Raw genomic sequence first — 24,568 nt, 5'->3', positions numbered from 1 at the left:
GCGCTGCCGGAAGGGCCGGGCGAGGCGCGGCGGGTCCGGTGCTGCCCTCTGCCGGCCCGGCGGCCCCGCTGCCCGCCAACCCCTCCGCCCCCATCCCGCTGCGGGGCCGTGGCTGTCCCGTTCTGCACAGTGTGTGCCGGGACCGTGGCGATGAAGCCCTGGACTCACATCGCCGCCGCTCCCGGGTCTCACAGGCCCAAGCGCCGCCCGGAGATCCCCGGCCGCAGCCCCTCATGCCCGGGCTGTACCTCCGCCTCCTGCCCCCGCGGCCAGTGCCTCCCCTTCACCCTCCGGCAGCGCCCGGCCGGACTTTGCTCTCCGTCCCGTGGCTGCAGGCGGCTCGGGGCTCTCCGCCGTTTTCCACTCGGGACGCGATTCTGCGGGTGCCATTGAATAGTGAAACCCTGAGCATGGCGCTGGGCCGGCTGTGCGGCTCCCGGGACGGCTCGGCCGGGCTGTGGGTGAGTTTGGGCTCGAGCTGGAGCACAGCCCGGCCCTGTTCTCACAGCGACAGCATTGATCCAAATACCCGCCTGCTTTGCCAACATTGCTGCGGGCTGAGCTTTCCCCCGGGCTGCTCCAGCTTTGGCATCAGACTGATGGGCCCCTGTCAGAGCAGTTATTGTTATTATAAAGGATTATAAAGACAGCTGGGGAAATGCAGCTGTGAAGCAGTTTATGCTGCAGGACGCTTCTCCTTATCTCTGCTGCACCAGCTGTTCTCTACTGACCATTCCTAGATGCTGACAGTATTTTTGATTCCAAATTTATTTTTCCTCATTCCGCACTCGATAACTTATATTTCCTCTCTTTTTCCTCCTTATTTCTGTTAGATGATTCATTTTCTCTGGCACTTTTCAACCCTTTCTTTCCTCTTCCCATTTCCATTCCCTGCAGAACGTTGCTGCTGATCCCTCTCCTGTGGCATTGCCTCCAGCAGCTCTCTCATCTCAGTTGGACTATGAGCAATTTGCATTGGCTGGTGAAATTCTGCTTACATTAGCATTACTGTTTCACTTCTGTGTTGGTTCTGTGGCAGGACTGGAACCAGACGTGGTACACCAACAGCCCAAGATTTACCTGGTGCTTCGAGAACACAGTCCTTGCTTGGATCCCCTGTGCCTATCTGTGGATCTGTTTTCCCTTCTACTACTCGTATCTTCGACACAAAAACAAAGGCTATATCAGGATGTCCCACATCTTCAAAATCAAAATGGTAACAGTGGAGGATGGGATTTGATCCTAACATTATTGCTACTTTAATGTACAGTTTAGTTGTTACGAATCATTAACTCTTTTCTGACGATCCATCTCTGTGTCTGTATTGACATTTATTCACTCAGGTCAAAGTCTAATCAGTACAAATTGAGTAAATATTCAGGAATAACTACGTCGAGCTTCCCCTGTACCTCCACATAGTTCCCTGCTGCTTCCCATAATGTTCTCTGCCTCAAACCTGCTGTTACCTCTTCATTCTTACAGCCCAGCCATCTTGGAGCAGTCAGTTCAGTAGGCTGGTCCAGCATCTTTTTATTTCATTCCAATATGTTTTTACTGTCTCCTCCCCAGGTCCTTGGATTCCTCCTGGTTATACTGTGTTTTTCTAATGTCTTCTTTGTAATGTGGGAAATAAGCCAAGGAATCCCTCGGACTCCAGCATTCTTCATTAGCCCTGCAGTGTTGGGGATCACAATGGTAATTCTTCTTTTGTCCCGTCTCTGTGTGGCCCAGCTTAGCCCTCTGTGGGCACTTCTGGTGTTTCCCATGTTTTTGAGTGTCTTTGAGCACAAAGACAGCTGATGGGGAATATAAGGCTGGAGCAATGCTCTGTGAGTTTCTGATGCATGAAGCAGAAGGGGGTAAGAGTTGAGGCAGCTACATTATGTAGCTCTGTGGGTTGCGTATATCTCACAAGAGCCAAAGCAACAATAATATTTAGAAGGAGGTTCTTTAACAACACAAGATCCAGTTTCCCGCAACCACAGCACATTAGTTAGTATGGCTGGCTCTTAATGAATGAAATGGGATTTCTTTCTGACTAAGTGCCTATCCTCCCCTTCTGTCGTGGCACCTTCATAGCCTAGAGCCTTCCAGCCTGTTGGTCTAGCTGTGGTTTTATTACTTGCTCTTTCAGTAGTGACATTCTGCAGTGCAAACTGCTCATATTACATTCAATTTTAGCCTTAAAATACTTCAACTTATACTTCAACTATAAGTATCTTGAAATGTTTGGGCAAGAAATTGATTTTGCTTTATTGTGTCCATTAACTTGATAATAATGCTTGGCATTTCACTACCAGCTATTTACCTGGAGGTATTTCTGCTTCCTCACAGATCCTCGCCATGTTCCTTACCCAAGCAGAAAGAATGATGGGCATCCGGTCTTCAGGCATCATGTTGATTTACTGGCTGCTCACATTCTTGTCTGCACTTGTGATGTTTAGTTCCAAAATCCAGCGTGGCCTGGAAAGAGTAAGTGAAATCATGTATCTTTAACATGAAAGGTTATAAAGGCTCTGAACAATATGGTTCCTTTTGTCTCATTGGTAGCAAGGTGAAGGAACTGAATTCTCTGAAGTCTCATGATAAAGTGTTACTATAAATGATAAATGAGTCCATTATTCAGCAGTTTCTGGTGTTCCAGTTCTAGGAGTTACCTATTTCAATAGTAACATGGTTATAATTTAAATAAACGTAAGTACAGAAAATAAACCCCATGCTTCAAACAGAAACACAGAGCTTATGGCCTGTAGAGTATGGAGAAGCCATATTTCCCCATTGATTTCACGTGAACAAGTTTTACCACCTTCTCAGCAATATTCTGTTTCTTAGGGGTTCTTGGAAGACTTTTTCCACCATGTTGCCACTTACCTTTATGTCAGCCTGGTGCTTGGAGAGCTTGTGTTATTCTGCTTGGTCGATCACCCTCCCTTCTTCTCTAAAGCTGTCAACTGTTCTGTAAGTATAATTGTAGCTTTTCATAATGCTTTGCTTCCTTGCTCAAGCAAGTTTAATCTTCTGGGGATACACAGGAACATGACTATCTAGGAGATGCAAAATACATCATCCTGTATAAAGGCCAATGGTAGTAAACGGTAACCAGCAGATCTGGGGATAACAACTCCATCTCTCTGTCTGTGTTTTGAAGAGTTAATGACCTATCCATACTCTTACTTGTTTTCATTGAAACCAGCATATAGGGCTTATTTTGCTTCTGCCTGGTCTTCAGTAAACCAGTACATTCCTCTGTCTGTGGTACGCGTATGGCAGAGCTACGTGCTTCAGAAAGTAAATGTCTTTGGATATGAAGGATGGTATTCAGAGACATTATTCAAAGTCTAATTCTCCAAAGTCCCATTGATCCCTCACAATACACTTACGCAGTCAGAGGCAAGGAGTGGGGGCTGGGTAGCTTTTTGCTTGTTTTTTTTTTTCCATGGAAAAGTGCAGAAGTGCAGAAGGGATATTGTCTGACACATTCCCTTTTCTCCATATAAATATCATATATTATATTATATAAATAACATATACCCATGTTTTTCCTCCCATCAGAATCAGTGTCCAGAAGCCAGCAGCTCTTTTCTGTCCAAAATCACATACTGGTGGTTCTCTGGGTAAGGAAACACAGAAAAGACATGGTTTTGGTATAATATCAGAAATAAATAAGTAAATAAATAACAGAAGCATAAGAGAGGGGTGTAGGTGAGAAGCAGTTGAAGCATCTCTGCCCCCAGGTTACCTCACATAGTGAGGTTTTTAATTCCTTCTCTGGGAATGGGAGGTATTCTCATATGATCAAATTATAAAATGTAGCTTATCTTTCTCAAAATAGTTTAAAACACAAATTTATGATCCCTGCCTGCCAGACCTTCCTGTATCAAATGCTGGACAGAGAGAAAATCTTGGAAGAGGATTTTGGCCCAGCCTTCTGCTTAGCAGTCAGAAGTAAAATGATTACATAACTTGGACCTTATGTCAGCTATGGTAATGCCTCCTCTGTTTCACTTAGCCACAAATTAAGTTAAAAAGAACTTTGTGCCCCTCTGCCCGAGACCCAACTATCAGTTAGGGTTTACTTGCAAATAATAATTATGCTGACAGAAGACAGCATAGGGATTTGAAGCAAAACAGCTGTTCCTAAATGTTCCTATGTATTCAGGGAAAGGATATTCCTAAGCAGTATTTACAGAATTCACTGTGGAACACTGAATTAAGTCCCATCTATTTTGAAAATATTAAATACGCAATGAATATCTGTGTGCTTATTATCAGCTGTGTTCTCCAGGCTTGTCTGGAAGGGCTGTCGGCAGTCTTTGGGGGTGGATGACCTGTGGTCAGTGAGGAAAAAGGACTCCTCTGAAGAAATTGTTGCCTGGGCTGAGAAAGAGTGGAAGAAATATAACAAGAGAATGAAGCAGTGAGTATTTAATCTAGAGAGTGTGTCATGGATTCAGCTGGGCAGGTTCTCTCTCCTTTAGATGCTATAAACAAATATGCCCACAGGGTCTGCTATGCCATCTCTGAACAGACTTGAAGCTTCTCCATTCCCCACAGAGGGAGAGACCACAAAATCATAAAATCATTTGAGTTGAGTTTTTCAGTTGCAGTCAGCTTTTCTGTTGTTTCTTTCTTTAGAAAAATGGAGTCTGCTACTTTTAAAAAGAGTCAGAAGACTGAAACTGATACTGCAGAAGCTGAAGAGACAGAGGTTCTACTGCAGTCAGAGCACAGTCAGAGCAGACCATTGCTGCAAGCATTTTGGAGCATGTTTGGAAACTATTTCCTACTTAGCACCCTCTGCTTAGTTATTTGTGATGTCTTCTTATTCTCCATCCCAAAGATACTGAGGTATGTGCCTATTTAGAATGTATTTCCCAAAGAAAACACCACATGTATAAGACTGCTGCGTGCATGAGCTCACCCAGAGAAATATATGTCAGCACTCACAAAAGTGGATAAACAGACTCTTAGCTTTTGCAATCTCTGAGTGGTGTTGAAAGGAGCTCGATTACCATTTATTCTAAGCCCACAGTCAGTTCAGTGTTACTTTGCAGAGCTGTGTACATTTTCTTTACTGCTATGTGGAAAGGACCATTTGCCCTGAGCTTTGTGACAACTTTGCTAGAACAAAAGCAAGCATTATTTGGTGGTTGTATGCATTGCATTCATTGCACAGGTTGTCAGCAGTTTGCTGTAAACTCACAGCTCTATGTTCCTTGACTAATTATAAAGCACACAGCTGAGCATCCTACACATCTTAAGTAGCATCTTATTTAGTTGATCGTTACACTCTGTGGATTATGTTGGTACAACACAAACCTGCATTGCAATATATTTTCAAAGGCAGAAACACTTCTCAGTCATTAGAAGCAGCTGTGGAAATTTCAACGACTTCCTTAGGTTCTTGCTGCTTATTTGCATATTTCTGACAAATTCACAGAATTCAGGAGCCATCTTTCACATTGAAAAATCACATCTCAGGAGATGCTGAGATAGATCAGAGATTACTTCAAAACCAAGAGTGGCTAAATGTCAGAAAACAAGATATTGCAGAGACAGGATACCTAGCAGTTTTCCCATCTCATCTACTATTTTTACTGACAAAGGTCAGCTAGAGAATGCAGAAAAATCGCTGGTGTTTCTTCATTTCTGACATCACATCAGTTCTACATAAATTAATCAATATTGTGCTTATGTCTTGCAGCCTTTTCCTTGAGTTCATTGAAGATCAAGAGGCCCCTAGCTGGCATGGTTATTTCTATGCCTTCGTTCTGGTTCTTTTAGCTTGCCTCCAGACTCTATTTGAACAACGATATATGTACATGTGTCTCGTTCTGGGTCTGAGACTGAAAACTGCAGTAACAGGGCTCGTATACAGGAAGGTGAGTCTGTAAGCTTCCTTTTCAACTTCGTTTTTTTTCTAGCCTGACATTAGTAATTGTGATGTTGTTACATTATTCTCAACAATATCAGGGAATACGCTATTAGAGATCTACTTCTAGCATGTAATTCTGTGCTATATTTGTCTCTGAACAGTGTGTGGGGTATTTTACTGTTTGTTTTTCAGATGTTACCTCTGAAGGGAAAGACAAGAAAAGGAAAGATAAGCTTTGTTATGCTGTAGATTATAGTTGGGAAAGGGAACTATAGGAGTTTGCTTCCTCAAGTGAAGTCATATATTTCAGGCATCAGCACATTTTCAGTAGCTACGACCTTTTTCTTTGATGTCTGGATCAAAGCTGTTATCAGACTTATCCCTTCTTCTCTACCCTGTTTAGATCCTAATCATGTCAAGTGCATCAAGGAAAACAGTAACAGTAGGTGAAATTGTTAATCTGGTATCTGTTGATGTCCAAAAGCTAATGGATCTCATTATCTATTTTAATGGAACCTGGCTTGCTCCTATTCGGATTATCATCTGCTTTGTCTTCTTGTGGCAGGTAAAGTATGATGACAGTGCGCAGCATTCGATTTCCATTCTAGGTATCAAAAGAAAAAGGAGTTTTCAAAATTCATCTTAAAGTTTTGCTGGTCTGAACAACCAGAAATTGCCCTTTTTTTCTTAGCTGTGTAGCAGGGAAAATTCAGTTCTATTGTCAGAAGTTATTTGTATTAGTATAGAGTACTGAAGGTTTGTTACCATGAGATCAGTGAAGGAAACTGAAGCAAAGCTATATGATACTCAAAAAGAGTATTGGATCTGATGTGACTAAACCACAAGAAAGAAGCTCTGTTTTGGTACATGAGTTATGAATTCAAGAGCTGTCCAAGAGTATGTGGCACTGTACACAATGGCTGCTATTTTATCTCACTAATTGACGTAAATTCAGGCAAACTTAGTTATTTATAATGCAAGAAAAGTTTGTTTTCCCAACAAAGCCTGTTTTTTTTTGGTGTCACTTCCATATGCCAGCCACAAGATGTCCTCCTTAATAAATCCAAGAGCAGGTGGGAAGCAAATGATTAGAACCACCAAGTGTGCTTCTGGATCTCTCTCAGCACTAATCTAGTTCCTAAAAGGAAAGCAAATAAATTCAGCAGAGTACGATGACAGGAGTTACCCTGCTTGGAGAATTAACAACCCACAGTGTTTACGCAGCTCAACTCCCAAGAAAGGCAAAGGCTGGGCTGGAGAAAAGCCTTAGACTTCAGGGGTGTTAATCATAGGTTTCAAAGAAGAAGGAATGTGAGCAAGAGGGAGTGGAAGACTGTCATTTCTAGTAAAACCAGAAGTTCCTCCATTTTCCTTTTATCTCCTGGCAGCTCCTTGGGCCATCAGCTTTGGCTTCAATCGCTGTATTCCTTTTTCTTTTGCCTCTGAATTTTATGATCACCAAAAGGAGGAGTCATTTCCAGGTACATTTTGCTCCATAAAGTTTTTTACTAACATGAATTATGCTAGGATTCAACTTTAAAATCTAAGTTAAATGCTGCCATACTCTCCTAGGGAAGGACTACATGTAACCCCAGGCTACAGAAAAAATCAAAGGCTGATGATTACAATAGGCAAATTGTTAAGCTTTGCATTGGTGCATATCACTATCATTTGGCTTTAAGTCATGGGTTAATATATATTATTCACTATGACCACGACTTTCTCAAGTAACCTAGGAGAATCCAAAGCCTGAAGAGTTACTTGAGGTTTAGAATAAGCTCATCTGCCTTTTACTTCTTTTAATTTGTGTTTGCTGACCTTTTCTGGTTTTGTATGTATTGCCAGTAAAAACAATGCTCTAAAGAACAAAAGCAAAATGTCTCCTAGCCTCAAAAATTTACAAGCAAAAGAGTATACACACTTCAGCTGCGGGGAAATTTATTCAGAGCTCGTAGGCAGGGTTAAAGTGTTTTTTCAGAATAATTGCACGTTATATATTCAATCTATTACAGGAGGCCCAGATGAAGCATAAAGATGAGCGGGCCAAACTAACCAATGCCATTCTTAGTGACATTAAAGTAATCAAGCTCTACGGGTGGGAAAAAACCTTCATGGAGAAAGTGCATGCTATCCGGAGGCAAGAACTTCAGGCTCTAAAAAGATCTCAGATTCTCTTTTCAGCATCTCTAGCTTCCTTCCATTCATCAACTTTCCTGGTGAGTTGTTCATCTTCCTACACAAAACACACACTGTTACTTCCACTTCTCTTTGTGGTACTGTCTGGACAGACTTTCCTGTTGGACAGCTAAAGACAATATCTGTGTGGAGCAGCTGGTGGTCTCACAGGAGAAGCTGACTCATAGTGAATCATCCACACAGGCTTCTACTGTCCTAACAGTTCTGTGAACACGTCACCTTGTCTCGTGATGTGCTCCAAGCAGACGAAGCCTGCTTTGTAAAATCCACCTGGAGACCTCCAGCTACACACAGTTCATAATACAGTCAGTACCAGCACAAGCCACTTCTGCTTATACTGTTGTAGGTCAGCCATAAATGCTTTTAGTGGAAGATGGCCATGTTTTCATCTTACTGCAACCGCAGCACCAAAACTTCCTTAAAGCAGGACAAACATCAAATGATCAGACTTGGTTTATCACCAACATGCAAGACCACGCCTATGATATTTGCAGGATAGCAGTATAATGTATATGGATGATAGCCTAGGTTTAACTAAATGAATTCCAGAATATTTAGAAAGGGATCTGCCAACTAGGAATCATTCTCTTTTCCTTGTCTGAAGCAAATTGTTTGGTTTTGCTTTGCTCCCTTCCAGATTGCATTTGTCATATTTGCTGTCTACACGCTGGTGGATAACACACACGTCCTGGATGCTCAGAAGGCCTTTGTATCTTTAACACTGATCAACATTCTCAACACTGCGCACTCATTCCTGCCATTCTCCATAAATGCTGCTGTCCAGGTTAATTGCAGGCTATGTTTCTTTTTCTTTGGCCACATGTGTTTTTTATACATATCACCATTACAAGGTTAAGGCAGGAATGTCTTAATGGTTTTAAGACTCAGGTCAGCAATTTAATTGCTATTTTGAAACAGAGAAGTGCAAGGACTTGCAGCAAAAAGTATTTTCTAAGTACTGCTTTTCAGAAAGGCTCCATATGTCGACAAAATATTCCCCAGGAATAGTTCTTAAATCTTCCAGGGCCTTACAAGCATCATGCTGTGTGAGGCAGGGTTCTAATGCTTTTTCTGCTGGGCAGTATCTGTGCTTCGCTTCTCCTGGAAACATTAATTACCTGTTAGTCTTATATCACAAGCAACAGTAGACCTGAGATGGGCTCTGATCAGAGATCAGAGCGGGGCGAGGGGGGGAAATCTCCATGGCAGATCAGGGAACCCTTGCTAGACCACGCCAGGGATAGAAGCAAGTCATTTTTCAGTGAGAAACTGGGAAATTGCACTTCTCTTTTGCACCACAAGAAGGCCGTCATGACTCTTCATATACAGGAGCAATTGCTAAAAAAAAACTGCAAGATGAATTTGGAGGAAAAAGCACCAATATCAAACGTGAACAGAAGAAAAAAATACATGGAAGAACAAAACCTTTTTGATGAGCTAAGTGAAAGTAAAGGCAATTAACTTAGGGAAGAGCTGCACTTGTTTCAGGTTGAGTCTTTTAGGTCTAGTTCCCTTTCTCTTCTAAATCTTAGTGTTTTCATGCTTCTTCATTTCAGGCCAAAGTTTCTATAAAACGCTTAGCAGCTTTTCTGAATCTGGAAGAACTGAATCCGGAAAGCTCAAACAGAAACACTTCTGATTGTGGTGAGCTTTTGTGTTAGTACTGTTGTCTTACAAAAGGAATTAGGTACCATTGTTTAGTTTCTACTATGGTGCCTGCCATAGCCAAGAGAGAAAATTATTTGCCCTTTACCATTGTTTTGTTTCTAAACCTAGTAATTTCTAACAATGACATCAGATCTGGTAATCAGCCTCTTCTTTTGATACTTAAGGATGATTTTATCTAAGTACATACTGAAACATAGGGATGTTTTCTGTAGCTACGTTTGAATTTACAGATGTTCTATTTCTCCTCATATTTTAGTTCCAGCAAGTATCATCATAAGAAATGGAACTTTCTGCTGGAGCAAAGACACTTCTCCTTGCCTTAGAAGGTACAATCTTAAGCTTAGTCTGCTCAGTTCTGTAAGTCAGAATAGGAGCTGAATGAATTAATTACTCAGAGCCCAAAGTGAAAGCAGAGTAGAATACATAGAGGTTTATAAGTCTGCGTCATATTTCACATTGAACCTTGACAATTACTAAGTCAGATAAAGTGTATTCTTTCTTCTATTCCTGTCTTAGTGAGAGCACAGAAACAGGAAAGTTTCTGTATCTAAATATTGACTTAATGCATAGAGACTGTATTTACACAATTATTCATTAAAATGTCGAATTAGATTAATTTAAGTAAAAGAACTGGAATTGGTGGTGTACACTTGCTACATTTCAAAAGGCACTGCAGTTTCAGAGAAGAAATACTATCCAGTACTTTGGGCTAGTCTGTACCCAGAGTGGGACTCTGTGTCTTCAATCTTGGTTTGAAATCCAAATGCAGATATAAACAAAGACTTTCTGGCTGAACATGCCTCTGAAGGGATGAATCCTGTGCTACTGAACTGTTAGCATAACAAAATGGGTAATCTTGTGAAATTATATGAAATTAGAAGCATGTATTTTTTACAGCTGCATCAAGACAGCAATAATTTTGCTTGTTTTCTTTTAGGAAGTGTGTTTAAAAGGTGGTCAGAGTGATCAGGGAGAGGGGGGGATGGTGTGGTTTCTTTTCTCTATAGGATAGATCTTACCGTGCCACAAGGCTCCTTGCTTGCTGTAGTTGGCCAAGTGGGTGCTGGAAAGTCCTCCTTGCTGTCAGCGTTACTCGGTGACCTGGAAAAGATGGATGGCTCCATGACTATGAAGGTAAATTTTCCCCTGAGCATTTGCTTTTAATTAAGCTATATTCAAGAACAGTGAAGCATAAACTAAGGCATCACATACTTGATGAAAACTCACTGCTGAATGTTAACAAAGGCTATAGCATAGCAGCCTACATTTAATCGAGAGGCACTTAAGAGCTCTCTAATGAGCCTGGCTCTTAGGACTGGGAACTGGAACAGGACTTTAGAGATCCAGTTCCATTTCCCATGCTGACAGTGAGCTATAGTGGCATTGTGGTAGTCATGTCACTTGCACCTGTATCTCCCCCTGTAAAATAGCAGGGTGAGAAACCTTTCATTTTGCAAAGCACTCTGAGGCCTCTCAATGGTGATGGTCTTTGCATATTTCCATACAGCTAATTGGGAATTTGTTTCTTCAAAGACAGATCCACACGGTACCAAGTTGTACTTATGCAAAAGGAATTGATAACATTCCTCTATTTCTGTTTTTGTAGGGCACAGCTGCTTATGTCCCCCAGCAAGCTTGGATACAGAATGCTTCAGTGGAAGATAATATTCTCTTTGGGAAGGAGATGGATGAAACATGGTTTAATAGAGTGGTTGATGCTTGTGCATTGCAACCTGATTTGGAGAGCTTCCCTGCAGGGCAGAAGAGTGAAATAGGCGAGAAGGTACCGGCCTAGTTTTATGGAAAATTACCAAAACACGATTAACTTCAGCTTTGGATGTCCTGCTTAAAACACCAAGAAAGGAATTAAACTTGCAAGGTCAAGTACTCAGGAATTTCTGAAAAGTTAGGCTATAATTTAAAGGGGTCTCAAGCCCACCTCTTAATAGTTGGGCTAACTAGAGATATGAGAGATGTGTCAGACATAGTAAACAAATCCAGGTCATTCATGGGTCCTCTTCTGCAGGAGAGTGGAGTTTCTCAAGAGAAGAGGCCTCTGCCTCAGCATCTCAGGAGCCCAATAGGAGGGACGGAAAGGAGAAAAGCAGACTGTCATTTAATAATAAGCAACTCATAAAACCTCAGGAGTAAAAGGTAGCAAAGTAATAAACAGTATCAATGCATTTTTACAGGGAATAAATATATCTGGAGGACAAAAACAAAGAGTAAGCCTCGCTCGTGCTGTGTACCAAAGGTCTTCCATTTACCTACTAGATGATCCCCTCTCTGCCGTTGATGCCCACGTTGGACAGCACATTTTTGAACATGTTCTTGGACCCAATGGTTTACTGAAGGATAAGGTTTGTTATAAATTCTGAACTGTAAAAGACGTCAAAATGTATTCAGTCATAAAGACCTCCTTAGTATTTCTCCGCTGTCAGACAATACAGATGATGAATTGATAATGTAGTTTTATTCAGTCTGAAAAAGTTTTCAGACACAAATTTCTTTCTAGAATACTGACATCAATGACAATGAATGCGATAGACTCTCCAGTTACCATCATTCTCCTTAGGATCTTCAGTCTGAGTAGAATCAACAACATGAGACTGGTCAGTGAACCCTGCAAAAGGTCCTCCTACACCGTGCTAATCTGAAAAGTCAGGCATGAGTTCCTACCTTTGCTTCTTTATGCCATGCATGACACAGAGCAAGTTGGTTCACCTCTTCACTTACGATTTTCCACTTAGTTTTTGTTTTGTTTTTCTATGATTTTCTCCTTAGTTTTCCACTTACGAAGCGATGCTGCAAAGATAAACTTTGACAAAGAAACACTCAGAACTGACAGGAACAAATAACAAAAATATTCTCACATTAGTACAAGTTACAGCTCTGAGGATATATTCTTAGAAGACATTTAATTGCAACAACTCATGTAAGCAGGGGAACACCAGAACCACCGTAACTGTTCCCTCTTTATTCAGACTCGTGTTCTTGTGACTCACATGATCAGCATTTTGCACCAAGTGGACAACATTGTTGTGTTGGTGAATGGAATGATCGCAGAAATTGGTTCCTACCAAGAACTTTCACAGAGAAATGGGGCTTTTGCAGAGTTTCTTCAGTCTCACAATACTGCAGAAGAGAAGACGTGCTCTGGTTTTCCAGGTAATGCAAGTTAATTGGAATTGTTTTTCCCAGAAATACCTTCCTTGTTTCATTATTGTTTTACTTAATGAACTGGGGGTCTGCTGCTATTAACAGCTAGAAAGAAGGAAAAGAACAAAGCTGGAAAAGCCAATCCTAAGTTTTGTTCTGTGAAGGACATTTTGAGCAGGAATTCCATGAGAAAAATGCCAGTCAAATGAGCTGAGGCATCACCTCAAAACTGGTTTTTGAATTTTCTTTATAGCAAACACCAATCATGCACTTAACATAATTACCTACAATACAAGCAGTTTTTCAAGCCTCACTTTGATGTTTTTATCCTTATGAACAATTACTTGTAATCTTTTCTCTCTTAGTTTCTCAAAGTCTGTAACAGGATAAAGTAGTATTAAAAAGCACTTAGAGGAAACAGCACATTTATTTTTACAGCTACAGGGGGCATCAGAGACACTGTCACCTCTAGAAAGAATCCATCAGGAGACAAGCTCTTGAGGTAAGCTTAAAGCTGTCTCAGATATCAAAGAATTTGCTCTGAAAGTCCATGCAAACGTACAGCATTTAAAATGAGCATAACTGTAGAGGAGATGAATAAGGGTGAATAAGCTGCTCCAACCTGCACATCCCATTTTACTCTGAGAAAGGTGCACTGCCACTGTAAGAAATGTTAAAAATGCACCTTAGGGAAGAAGGAAGAGAAGTTCAATTTTACTCTCTACAAATAAACATACATGGTGGTAGGATTTCCTAGAGACAAATACCTTCTAAATGCTCACTGCCTTGGCTAAAAATTGAAAGGATTTTTGTTTTCTTTATACAGTGACAATTCAGTCAAATCTCCTGCTATGGGAAGGGAGACCATTCCTGTAAGTCAAGGCTGTACTATTGCTGAAGTCACTGAGGGAAGATTAACCAGGGGAGAGAAAACTCAGCGGGGCAGGGTAAGCACAGCACTTTTCCTCTACGGGTGAAGGAGGTACTGCTGGTTTATCACTGAGGTGGGTCAGCTCTCTGCCAAAGCGCAACTCCAGGGAAGTCAGCCCAGCATAAGGAAAGTAACACCAGTGTAACAATGATATTCATCAGTTACCTACAACTACTGGTTAATACCACAGATTTAAGTATGACTTAATTATTCACCCACCTGGAAAATAATTTTTGCCATGGTTCAAAATATATAACTGAGTAGACATGCTCTAATAAATCATTCCTTGCCTCAGAGCTGTTTCTCTTCACTAGCAAGCTTAAGCCTTCCAACTTTTTTTTTCCTTATTGCTTCACTCCAGGTTAATACTTCAGTTTATGCAGCCTACCTGAGGGCAGCAGGCTTACCACTGTGTGCCTACATCATTTTGTTGTTCACATGTCAGCAAGGTTTATCATTTTTTCGTGGTTATTGGCTCAGCGTGTGGACAGAAGACCCTGTACACAATGGTACACAACAATACACAGAGCTAAGAGTTGGAGTCTTTGGTGCACTAGGAGTCATTCAAGGTTTGTTTCATCTCTCACCCAGTTGTTTCCGTCTCCACTTTCCATGTTCAGGATGTTTTTCTCACAAGACAGACAAGTCCATACCCACAGGCTTTTCATCTCCTGGGTTCTTGGCACCAGTCCTAAAAGTTTGGCATAGGACCTAAAACTATGGGCTCTACACACAGAGGATCTCACAAAAGGGATCTCTAAGGTCTCTTTGTTCAGACCCAGTAATTATTATTTTTTTAATTGCAGCTGTTGTCAGATTTGTGTCCACAGCAGCAGTGTTTCTAGGCGGCATGTCAGCGTCACACAAGCTGTTTCTGCAGTTGCTGAGGAATGTTGCTAGATCCCCAACAGTCTTCTTTGAGGAGACACCCATTGGAAACTTGCTGAACCGCTTCTCCAAAGAGATGGATGCCATCGATTCTATCATCCCTGACAAGCTGAAGTCTTTACTGGGATTCTTGTTCAACTTGCTTGAGATCTACCTTGTAATTATAGTGGCTACACCAAAGGCAGCAATAGCCATTGTGCCCTTGACTGCTTTTTACGCTGTATTCCAGGTAGGAGCTCATAGTATACATATACAGCAATGCTGTTCTCTTGTATCTCTGTGGAAAGCCTGCTCCCACTTTGCAGGGGCAGAGACATGCAGAAACTAGTTGCGTTGTCTGTAATTGCATGTGAACAAGAATAACATCAACTCTTCCCACATCACCTCAACCTTCCAAAGCACAAGGTCTCTGGAATGAAGACTTCTAAGTTTTTACTGTCCAAATCAAATCTACCTCAGGGCCACACTCCTCACCTCCATTAGTGTAAATGGAATCATATTAAGACCAAAGGCATTTTTCCTTTCCTTTAGCATTCCTGTGCTGCATTTTTATTTCTGTATTTTCAATACAGCCACATATACCAAGCAGCTCCCATGCTGAGCTCAAATGCTCTGCCAGGTAAGACTAAATAGAAGGAAGGGATGGAAAAGTGCAAGTATGCCTCCATGCTCAGCCAGGCAAAGGGCTGGTCTACAGTAGAAATCAAGAATAAGTTTAGAGGCTCTGAGTTTAAGTGCCTTGTCTTTCCTGCATTACCCAACTGTAGGGTTATTCTTAATGACGGCAGCACATAACACAGGCAGAAACACTACCTCACCTTTTAAGGGCATCCCCTGCCTGCCCATTAGGTTTTATAACAGTAGGACTGTAAATACTTGCTGAGCCCTTTCCAAATTTTCTATGGAGCATCTCAACAGAGATGTTAACTGTCCAGTCACTTCTCTTTTCATTTCCCTTTGTACCAGCATTTCTATGTCACCACCTCCTGCCAGCTGAGACGCCTGGAGGCTGCCAGCAGATCACCAATCTACTCCCACATTTCAGAAACCTTCCATGGGAGCAGTGTGATCCGTGCTTACAAGGACCAGGAGAGGTTTATTACGAAAAGCAACAGCCTCGTGGATGAGAATCTGAGAATCTGCTTCCCTGGAGCAGTTGCTGACAGGTACAAATCTGTAGAGTAGAGGAAATCACAGCTTACTGCCACCATAGCCCTTGTGAGTGGAGAGAGCTGATTTTGGGGCAGGGGTGGAGGTTCACAAAATTGATGCAGTGATCTGAGGGTAGGGCAGTCTCTTACACGTATCACTCATAACACACCCCTCCTTGTATGACTGGGCCCACATGCTCACACATGGCTATAGGTACCATCCAACGTCCTAAATGCAAGAAGCTATAGTAATAACAGGCCTGTCTGGGTACACACATGGCAGTGCATAGGACAGCAAGCATATGCAAAACCCATCAACCACCTGTCATGAGCAGGTGAGGAGTAGCAGAGTGAGAAAGGTTAAATCAATTAATGGAATAAATTGTTCTAGCTGCTCATCCCACTGCCCATGGATAAAGTTCTAACAGAGACCACAGGCCAACCAGTTTGAAGAGACTGGAGTCACTCGTGAGCTACAAGGTAGATAACAACAACAAAGATCTTGTTTTGCTCTGGTTGAACACTGCAAAATAACTGTGGAGCTGTTAGGGTACAAACAGGATGCTGTGGGTTAAAAAGTAGCAGGGCACCCAACGACAGCTCTGTAATCTTCTCTTGCAGGTGGCTTGCAACAAACCTGGAGTTCCTAGGCAATGGCGTTGTACTGTTTGCAGCACTTTTTGCAGCAATTGGCAGAACACATCTTAGCCCAGGAACTGCAGGCTTCTCCATTTCATATGCTCTTCAGGTAATAGGAATACCATGCTTACACTGCACCAGAATCAAATTTTAATTTCTGCTACTATTTCATTCTTTAAAAAGTCATTAATTCTTTCTATAGTTTTCTAAGTGCCTTCTCCTCTCAAACCCAGCTGTCCTTTCCCTCCTGCATCACTTCACACTAGTCGCAGTATGTTCCAAGCACCTGAAGTACGTTCTTCCGTGCGTCTTATTTGCGTGCAGATTAGCTACAGAATGGCCTATGGAATAGTCACACAACCTTTCACTACCCAAACAGTGGCATTTCAGAGGGAGCTGGTGAGGCTCTTTAACTAAGTCTTATAACCACAGAGACTTGTCAAAGTTTAGTTTTTATCCTTTTAAGGGATAATTTCTCATGTCATTAGCTGATGAGGATGCCTTTGTAAATATACACTAAAACAATATAACAGGTACCTGTGAGCACATATCGAAGTTCTTTTATCTACCTTAGTGTTTCTGCTCCTTTCTGCTAGATAACGGGCGTTCTGAACTGGATGGTGCGCTCCTGGACAGAAATTGAAAACAACATTGTCTCTGTGGAGAGAGTGAGCGAATACTCCAGGACTCCTAAAGAGGTAGGCAGCCAGTTGTTAGCTTGTGCTAGTTTGGTCAACGTTGCTGACAATCAAATCAGTTATTTCATTGTTCCCCATTTTTGCCCTTTTGAAAGGAGTTGTATTTCCTTTAAAACACTGTAGCCTTTTAAATCCAGCTGACATGGCTCATTTTGTAACCTTAGATCACTGTATTTTCTTACAACACTTAAGCATTAGATTTGTCATTAAAATAGCTTCGCTTGTTAACAGTCCTGGAATGAATGAGCGATGTTTTCTGCCCATATCTGGAGTATGTATTCACTGTGCAAGCTCAGATGCAATTCTGATAACTGATGGGTATTAGATAGCCTTTTAGCCACTAAGAATCTCCAGTGCAATCATTTTTGTTCTGTAATCATTATTTCTCCATATGACCTGATATCATACAAAATGAGACTTCTTTCCCAGCCTCGTGTATACAGACACAAACCTTTTCATTGAAACACTTAAATATCAGAACTCTGATATGCAAATAAATGTTTATCCCCATTTTCAGTTAATGTGATGGGGCTCACTGCACAAAGGAAAAAGCCAAATTTGCAATATCAAAGTTGGAGACCTTTTTCTCTTCTGGAAACAGTAAATTGACCAGGAAGAATACAGCATACACATCTTCTTAAGATTCCCATTTCAGTAAGGCTAATTCACTTGGTTATCTGAATCAGCTTTATACATTTCTCGTGTTTGTCATCTGTCTAGGCACCCTGGACTCTAAACAACAAACTTCAAGGTCAAGTTTGGCTTACTGAAGGAAGAATTGAATTTAGAAACTACAGTTTACGATACAGGCCAAATCTGGAGTTAGCTCTGAAGCACATCAATCTAACCATCAATGGAAAAGAGAAGGTAAGTAAGAGCTTTCAGAAGAGCTGAATGTGAAAAGTGATGAGATCTGTACAGATGCAGACCCTGCTCTGCAATAATAACTTGTAAGCATGAGAACTGGTATGAGCCTCTCTCATCAATCACACTGCACACCCCTTCTAGTAAAAAGTAGTGTTTCTGGGATTGCTCCATGCACCATACATTTATCTGAGTGAAATTTCATGTCAGAGGATTAGCAGAGTTAACAGCAAAGAAATGCCCACATGAAGGCCTTGTTCTACATGGTAAGCCTTCTAGTTGATAGTTTCCATTAGAGGCTTTCAAGATTGGCCTTCATACAAAACAATCACAAATTTGAAACGATTTAAGAATGCCTTGAACAGCGCTACAAAACTGAGCATCCATTTCAAAGGCCATACACCAGCCAAGAACAACTAACTACAGGCATGTCTTTCCAGCTGTGAAAGATGATAAACATTAAAGATTCACACTGCACTTCACAGATTGGCATAACTGGAAGAACAGGAGCTGGGAAGTCTACTCTTGCTGCAGGATTGCTGCGATTAGTGGAAGCTGCAGAAGGAGCAATCCTAATTGATGGACAAGATATTGCTCAACTAGGTCTCCACGACCTTAGAATGAAGATAACTGTCATCCCCCAGGTATTCAATTAACTTCCAGAATTTTTCAGCAGAGTTCAACAAAGAGCTAAATAAATCTTAACGCACAGAAGGGGTTTAGAAAGAATCTGTGAGAAGGGGAACATTCTAAAATTTCTGTTGGAAATAACCTCTACACCATTCTAGTTTCCCATTCCATATAAAATCAGCCACAGATTCACACTCAGCAGAAAAAAACAAAGTGCCCTTTAATATAATCCATTTCAGGAGTTGTTTGTCTCTGTGTTCAGGATCCAGTTTTGTTTTCTGGCACTTTAAGAATGAATCTTGACCCATTAAACCAGTACACTGATGCAGACATCTGGACAGCTTTGGAACTGACTCAGCTCAAGAACTTTGTTGCAGATTTGCCAGAGCAGTTGGAATATAAGTGCACTGACCAAGGGGAAAACCTAAGGTACCTTATCTTCAGACAGTGGTAGGGCTGTACCAGCCTGTGGCCTTGGGACATGCAACTAACGGGACAAGGAGTCTAATTTATAATTAGATAAGTAAATAAATGGGGGAGGGCAGGGGAAGAGCAATACCCATTAAGCAAATTACTGCATGATTGGCATTTCTGATAGCATTAAATAACTGAGAGTGGAGAACCTCTGAGACAGGATCACTGCAACTTGTGTTTGTGCAGTGCTTCATGTGCTGAAATACTTTAAGTGCAGTTCTTCTGTGTTCTGTAGTAATACACAACTTTTGTTTTCTTAGCTTCTTGTTTGATACGTTTATCTGCAGCATCACCAGCCACCAGCCTCAATCTCCCTTTTATTACTGATTTCAAATTAATCATATCCCCTGATCCCAGGGAAAAATGACTGTTGCTTTTAATTTACCATCTCTTTTCTTACTTGCAGCACTGGTCAGAAGCAGCTGGTTTGTCTGGCCAGAGCACTTCTTCAGAAAGCCAAAGTCCTCATTCTAGATGAGGCCACAGCAGCAATAGATACAGAAACTGACCTTCAGATTCAGTCTGCCCTGAGAACTCAATTCAAAGAGAGCACAGTGTTAACAATAGCTCACCGGATAAACACCATCATGGACTGTGACCGGTAATATTCTCTGCTACTTTCCTAAGTAGGAAGGAAAACTCAGACAGCCTGTATGAACGAGACAAAATCCTAGAGAACAATTCCATTTCAGCCCTTTCCGTGCTTAACCCTCAAAGCTTTGCTATAGATCTTAGAAGCTATTTCACATCAACTAGGCAACAGTAGATTAATTGAAGATTGTTGATGCCTTTATGATGTATTTTAAGCCCTATCATACCCTTTTTTTTCACCCAGTACTACAGTTTATTTCAGAAACAAGTACAAATAGCTACGTTTCTTCAGTTTCTGATATCCTCCCAAACTTATACTTCTGTTTTATTGTTCACAGGATTTTAGTCTTGGAAAGTGGTCAGATAGCTGAATTTGATACTCCGAAACAATTAATAGCTCAGAAGGGACTATTCTACAAGCTAATGGAAGAATCAGGTCTTGTGTGACTGAGTCATGGAGTACACCATAATGCCACCATTATCATCCGTAATTGATCTGCTAATTGAGTTATCATCTTGGTTTCATTCTAAAATGCCTGACATTCGGCTACATCTTGTTTGAGATATAACTGCAGCAGGTAGATGAAAAAGGAAGACCTGAGATGCATGTTATTTCCTTAGGAAACAGCCATTCTGTTTTCATTGATTCCAGATACCAAAACCTCACTCTTAACTTGAAAATGAGCATCAGAATCTTCAACACCTTACTGCTTTATGGTATGAAAGTTAACCAAAGGACCACAGCATTTCCCATTTATGCTATAAGTTGAGTCCAAATACATTGACATACTTAAGGATTACACGGACTACTTTTAAAAGCCAAGATTTCATGCAGAATAAGATTTTAACTGGTAGGAAGCAAACAATGTTTACAGCTTATCCAAAGCTCCAGGCAGAACAAATTGAGCCTTTTGCCAAAGTCTTAAGGACTGATCACCTCAGCACTATTCTTACACACATGTGATGGACTACCAGGCAGCAGCTGGACTGAACCATCCAAAGTGCAAAAACTCAAGAGAATGGGGAAGAGAAAGTAGGAGGCCACTAAACATGACAGCACACAGCTGCCACTGCACTGCCTGCTGTCACAACCGGCAATCACAACCATTCATTCCATCTCCCTCATCTGCTTTGGATGGATCTGACTGACTCATGCTCTCTGGAAGGCTGACAACTTGCCTGAATGTGAGTCAGTCTTCCACACTGAAAGGAGTAACTGAGCTGCTGGAGGGCAGCAGATCATCATTCATTGTATTTGAAGCCCCAGTCACAGTAAGTGCACCCAAACTTGGACACCAGTATTTCCTAATTGAATTTAGTCACAATGAATTTGTGTGGCAGTGTCCTCCTCTGATCCCTGCAGTGTGACAGTCTGGCAGATGAGCAAAGGTTCCTGTTTCACCTGGTTCATTCCCAGCTTTCTCCTGGAGTGCAAGTTTACCTCCTGCGCGTACCACCCTGGCACCGCATCTCTCAGGTGTTACTTTAACAAAGCAAAATGGCTGCTTGAAGCAAAGCCTGCCTGGGCTTCCCACAGTGCCAAGGAGCTGCTGTCAGAGCTGCCTCCCCAAGTCTTTCCTCAGGGACTGCAACAGGACAAACACAGTGAACAAATGACACTGTGAAATACTGCTGTTTACTATGAGTTTCATTAAAGTATTTCATTTGCTATAAAGCTGCAATAAAGACAGAAGCAGGTATTAAAATGGCTCAAATCACAAGTAAGGGTGGACAGTGAGAGCAGTCAAATGCCTGCTGCCTTACTGGTATTAAAATACTATCCCAAAAAAATGTTTGTTTTTCCTACTTTCTCCAAACCAGTATTTGCCATTAAATAGGGTATCATAAGAGCAGAGACAAAAGTTGGGACTCAGGGGAGGGGGCAGGGAAGGAGTCCCCCTGTCTATGGAATCACAAACCACCAGCTATGGCAAACGATTCCCGCTTCACCCAGAAGAGGCCTGGAGGCTGAGGACAGGATGAACTCGGTCCATTCCCCAGCAATACGCTGCAGGGAATTCCTGCTCTACAGCAGCTGGCTGAGGGCGCCCACCTCATATTTCACACAAACTGTTCATTGCAACACACGTGCCCAGTGCAGTTCATAACTCCTCCCCCTTAAGTCTTCACAGCAAAGGAAAATATAGAAATACGTGCACCAACATCAAGGCACTCAAAAGCAAGCAGATAAAACAGGCGTTTCCTACATGACTGCACTTAGCTGCTGGAATTCATCCATGAATTTCATAGTGACCTTTTTACTCCCCGTTATACACTAACTTCTAGAGCTCATTGCCCTGGGCTGTAATACCACTGACCACTGCTGGATGGCACCAAACTCTTCTGTACTGGGTCCTAGAAAGGCTTCATACTGGATCAGTCACAAGTTGCCACGCTAGATTTCACTTACCCAGGTCTTGAGATAGTGCAGGTACTAGTAGAGCATCAGGGGCAAACACAAGCACAACAATGGAAACAGATTAACTAAGGAAAACACACCGTATCTTACCTTGCAGCAACTCCTACCACTTTCTGCAATTGCTCCCAACACCAATGCCTGCAGAGATCAACCCACGGACCTCTCCTTCCTACCTGAAAGCACATCTCTCTCAGCTGCATTGCTCCTACCTCAAGGCACCTTGAAGACTAGACGACACTGCTCATTCTGTGGAAAGAAAACTATATTTGTTACCTTTGCATGCAGCAAAGATTAATTTCGACAGATTCCCATCGTGCATAATGCAATGTCGTTCAAGTTGCATTCAGAAAAGATATCAATAAGTTTTTATGAGAACAGACGTGGAATCAGGACCATGAATCAATAAAACAACAGCACAAAGCACTGATGGGTGCTCTGACCAAGCAAAAGCGACTCTGCTTCAGAGCTGTGACAGAACGATTCGTGCTTGCAAGTGTGTAAATTATATGAAACTGGGAAAACAGTGACAATTATTAACAACCACTTAAGTGTAAAAGAACGAGACATACAAAGACCAGCATTCTGGTCTTCTCCACAGCACCTTCTGTACTGATCTGTCATTACCACCCATCTGCACAGCAAACTGCACTACTCAAAGTTTCTTAGCCATCCTAACAACCTCCAAGCATCATTTCTAACAAGCCTGGTTAGACTGCAGTACCAATAATTCCCATTTTCAAGGCAAAAAACAAACAAGCAAACAAAAAACCACCCACAAGCAGCTTAAGTGAAACCTTTGTCAAAAACAAGGCAAGGAAGAACACATTCAGGACACGTTGTTATCTTTCAAACATTTTTTTTTTTTTTTTTACTGCAAGTTCTTTGTAAATATTCATATAGTAATTACAAAAAAAAACAAAGAAATTTCAGTCTATTCAATTTCAGAGAGTCATAATAATTTACAAAAAAATAAATAGCTTAACTCTAAAGAAGACAACAGCCTAGTATTAAGGTCAACATCATTCACAGATGTCCACATTCTCAGAGTACTCAATATTTGGATCCATCTGGCTTAGTTTGCCTTTTTTTCCAGCATTTTCCTCTAAAATAAGACAAATTAAAAAATAACACAAATTAAAACTTTTTTTCTTCCCACAAAAAACTGAACATTCAACGAAGACTTCAAAAACCAGACTCCACTGCTAACTGAATTGTTAGAGCTCTGACACACAACTCGAAAAACAGAGAAACAGTTCTTTGCTTTGGGGTTTTTTTGGTGTTGGATTTGTGTTGTTTGTTTTTTGGCTGGTTGTTGTTGATTTTAACTATGTCACAGAATAGTCTCCTAGAAGATTTAAGAGTCAACTGGAGCAGCATGAAGGGCGTTTCTTCAATGTAAGGCCAACGGGTCCTTGATATAGCAGAACTTCTACTGAAGCACAGAACTGCTGAAGCCAGGGGTATCACAGTCAGCATTACATTGAACCTGCAACCTCTGCTCAGGTCAGTCCTCACCGCTCAGCTCAGCCCCCACAGGCATAACCAGAATTCTCCACCCAAGTCAGAATTCCTGAGTGAACCGGGTGTAAAATCTTGTACTGTATTCTGCAACAGATGCTAGAAATGGGTTTTGGAGTGATCATCATTCCAAAAATGCTTAAATACCACTCTGAAGTTGGCTGTGCTTGTTTTTGCACATCAGCACTACTGACACAGTGAACTTGCTGCTATACAACGTAAACACATGTAAAATCCTTAGGAGAATGCATAGAAGCATTAACCATGTACAGTAAATGCCGTAATGAGAAAATCTGGCACAAGCATTATTTCACAAGAACAAAATCTTTGGATGTTAGGACTATATGCCACAAAATGTTCCAAGTGCATATCACAATAGATGGCTCATCAAACAACGAATCAGCAAACAAATAACTAGCATTTGCAAAAGTACTTAAAATAAAAATGGGTTTGAGGAAATAAGAGCAAATGAAAAGGAAAATAATTTCTCCGATGAATTTCTCCACCTTATGTTTGAGCACATAATGACAGATGTCAGGCAAGAGTTTATATGCTTCTCCTAAAGCTGGCTAAAAATCAATACACAGGAGAAGAAAGAAAAAATGTGCATTTTTGTACTACTTCCATTGCTGTGCTGTGGCTGACTTCATTACGTCTGTAACCGAATTCACACCAGCTCAGGGGAAATTTCATTTGTCTGAGTGCACCACCTCCCCCTTTCCCATTCACATTCAAATCCTATGCCAATCCTGAGTCTTTGGCCATGCTATAGAAAACGCCTTTTGCCTGAAGTAGGTTCTCTGGGCTATCACACTCCACCACTTCGCCTCTCTCCAGGACTAAAACTCTGTAAAACAAGAAATTAAA

The 24,568-nt window shown here is 41.4% G+C and overlaps 2 protein-coding genes across 10 annotated transcripts in view; one reads left to right on the top strand and one right to left on the bottom strand.

Moving 5' to 3' along the window:
• Positions 1–53: 53 nt before the first annotated feature.
• On the top strand, positions 54–21,470 carry ABCC6 (ATP binding cassette subfamily C member 6). Of its 3 annotated transcripts, XM_015876656.3 has the most exons (31): positions 58–461; positions 1,040–1,216; positions 1,570–1,695; positions 2,335–2,472; positions 2,833–2,958; positions 3,553–3,614; positions 4,286–4,417; positions 4,636–4,848; positions 5,705–5,882; positions 6,279–6,440; positions 7,264–7,356; positions 7,888–8,091; positions 8,709–8,855; positions 9,628–9,715; positions 9,996–10,065; positions 10,747–10,873; positions 11,346–11,522; positions 11,932–12,099; positions 12,724–12,907; positions 13,337–13,400; positions 13,725–13,845; positions 14,191–14,398; positions 14,636–14,946; positions 15,684–15,883; positions 16,490–16,616; positions 17,104–17,205; positions 17,926–18,072; positions 18,555–18,713; positions 18,962–19,128; positions 19,580–19,774; positions 20,103–21,470. In XM_015876656.3, exons 1-31 carry the CDS (start codon positions 234–236, stop codon positions 20,209–20,211), a joined length of 4,710 nt encoding a protein of 1,569 aa, XP_015732142.2. In that variant the 5' UTR covers positions 58–233; the 3' UTR covers positions 20,212–21,470. The 3 variants fall into 3 exon arrangements, 2 of the variants coding, with proteins under 2 accessions (XP_015732142.2, XP_015732143.2); XR_014933863.1 differs by lacking the exon at positions 18,962–19,128 and having other exon boundaries at positions 54–461; XM_015876657.3 differs by lacking the exons at positions 58–461; positions 1,040–1,216; positions 1,570–1,695 and having other exon boundaries at positions 4,273–4,417.
• A 1,552-nt stretch (positions 21,471–23,022) lies between these two features.
• The window catches only part of ABCC1 (ATP binding cassette subfamily C member 1 (ABCC1 blood group)), a 37,706-nt gene continuing 36,160 nt past the window's right edge, over positions 23,023–24,568 (bottom strand). For all 7 annotated transcript variants that reach the window (XR_014933864.1, XR_014933865.1, XM_085514146.1 and 4 more), the window contains one exon: positions 23,023–24,548. Coding sequence is in view for 5 of the 7 variants with exons in the window: in XM_085514146.1 (XP_085370272.1) it covers positions 24,440–24,548 (109 nt within the window). In the remaining 2 variants the exon portion in view is untranslated. The remainder of the gene's footprint in view (positions 24,549–24,568) is intronic.

The sequence above is a fragment of the Coturnix japonica genome, chromosome 13, assembly GCF_054131305.1.
Source record: "Coturnix japonica strain WE chromosome 13, WE-NBRP24, whole genome shotgun sequence".
NCBI classification, from domain to species: Eukaryota; Metazoa; Chordata; class Aves; order Galliformes; family Phasianidae; genus Coturnix; species Coturnix japonica.
Note: the sequence above shows the minus strand (reverse complement) of the source record. Positions and strands in the feature narration are given on the sequence as shown.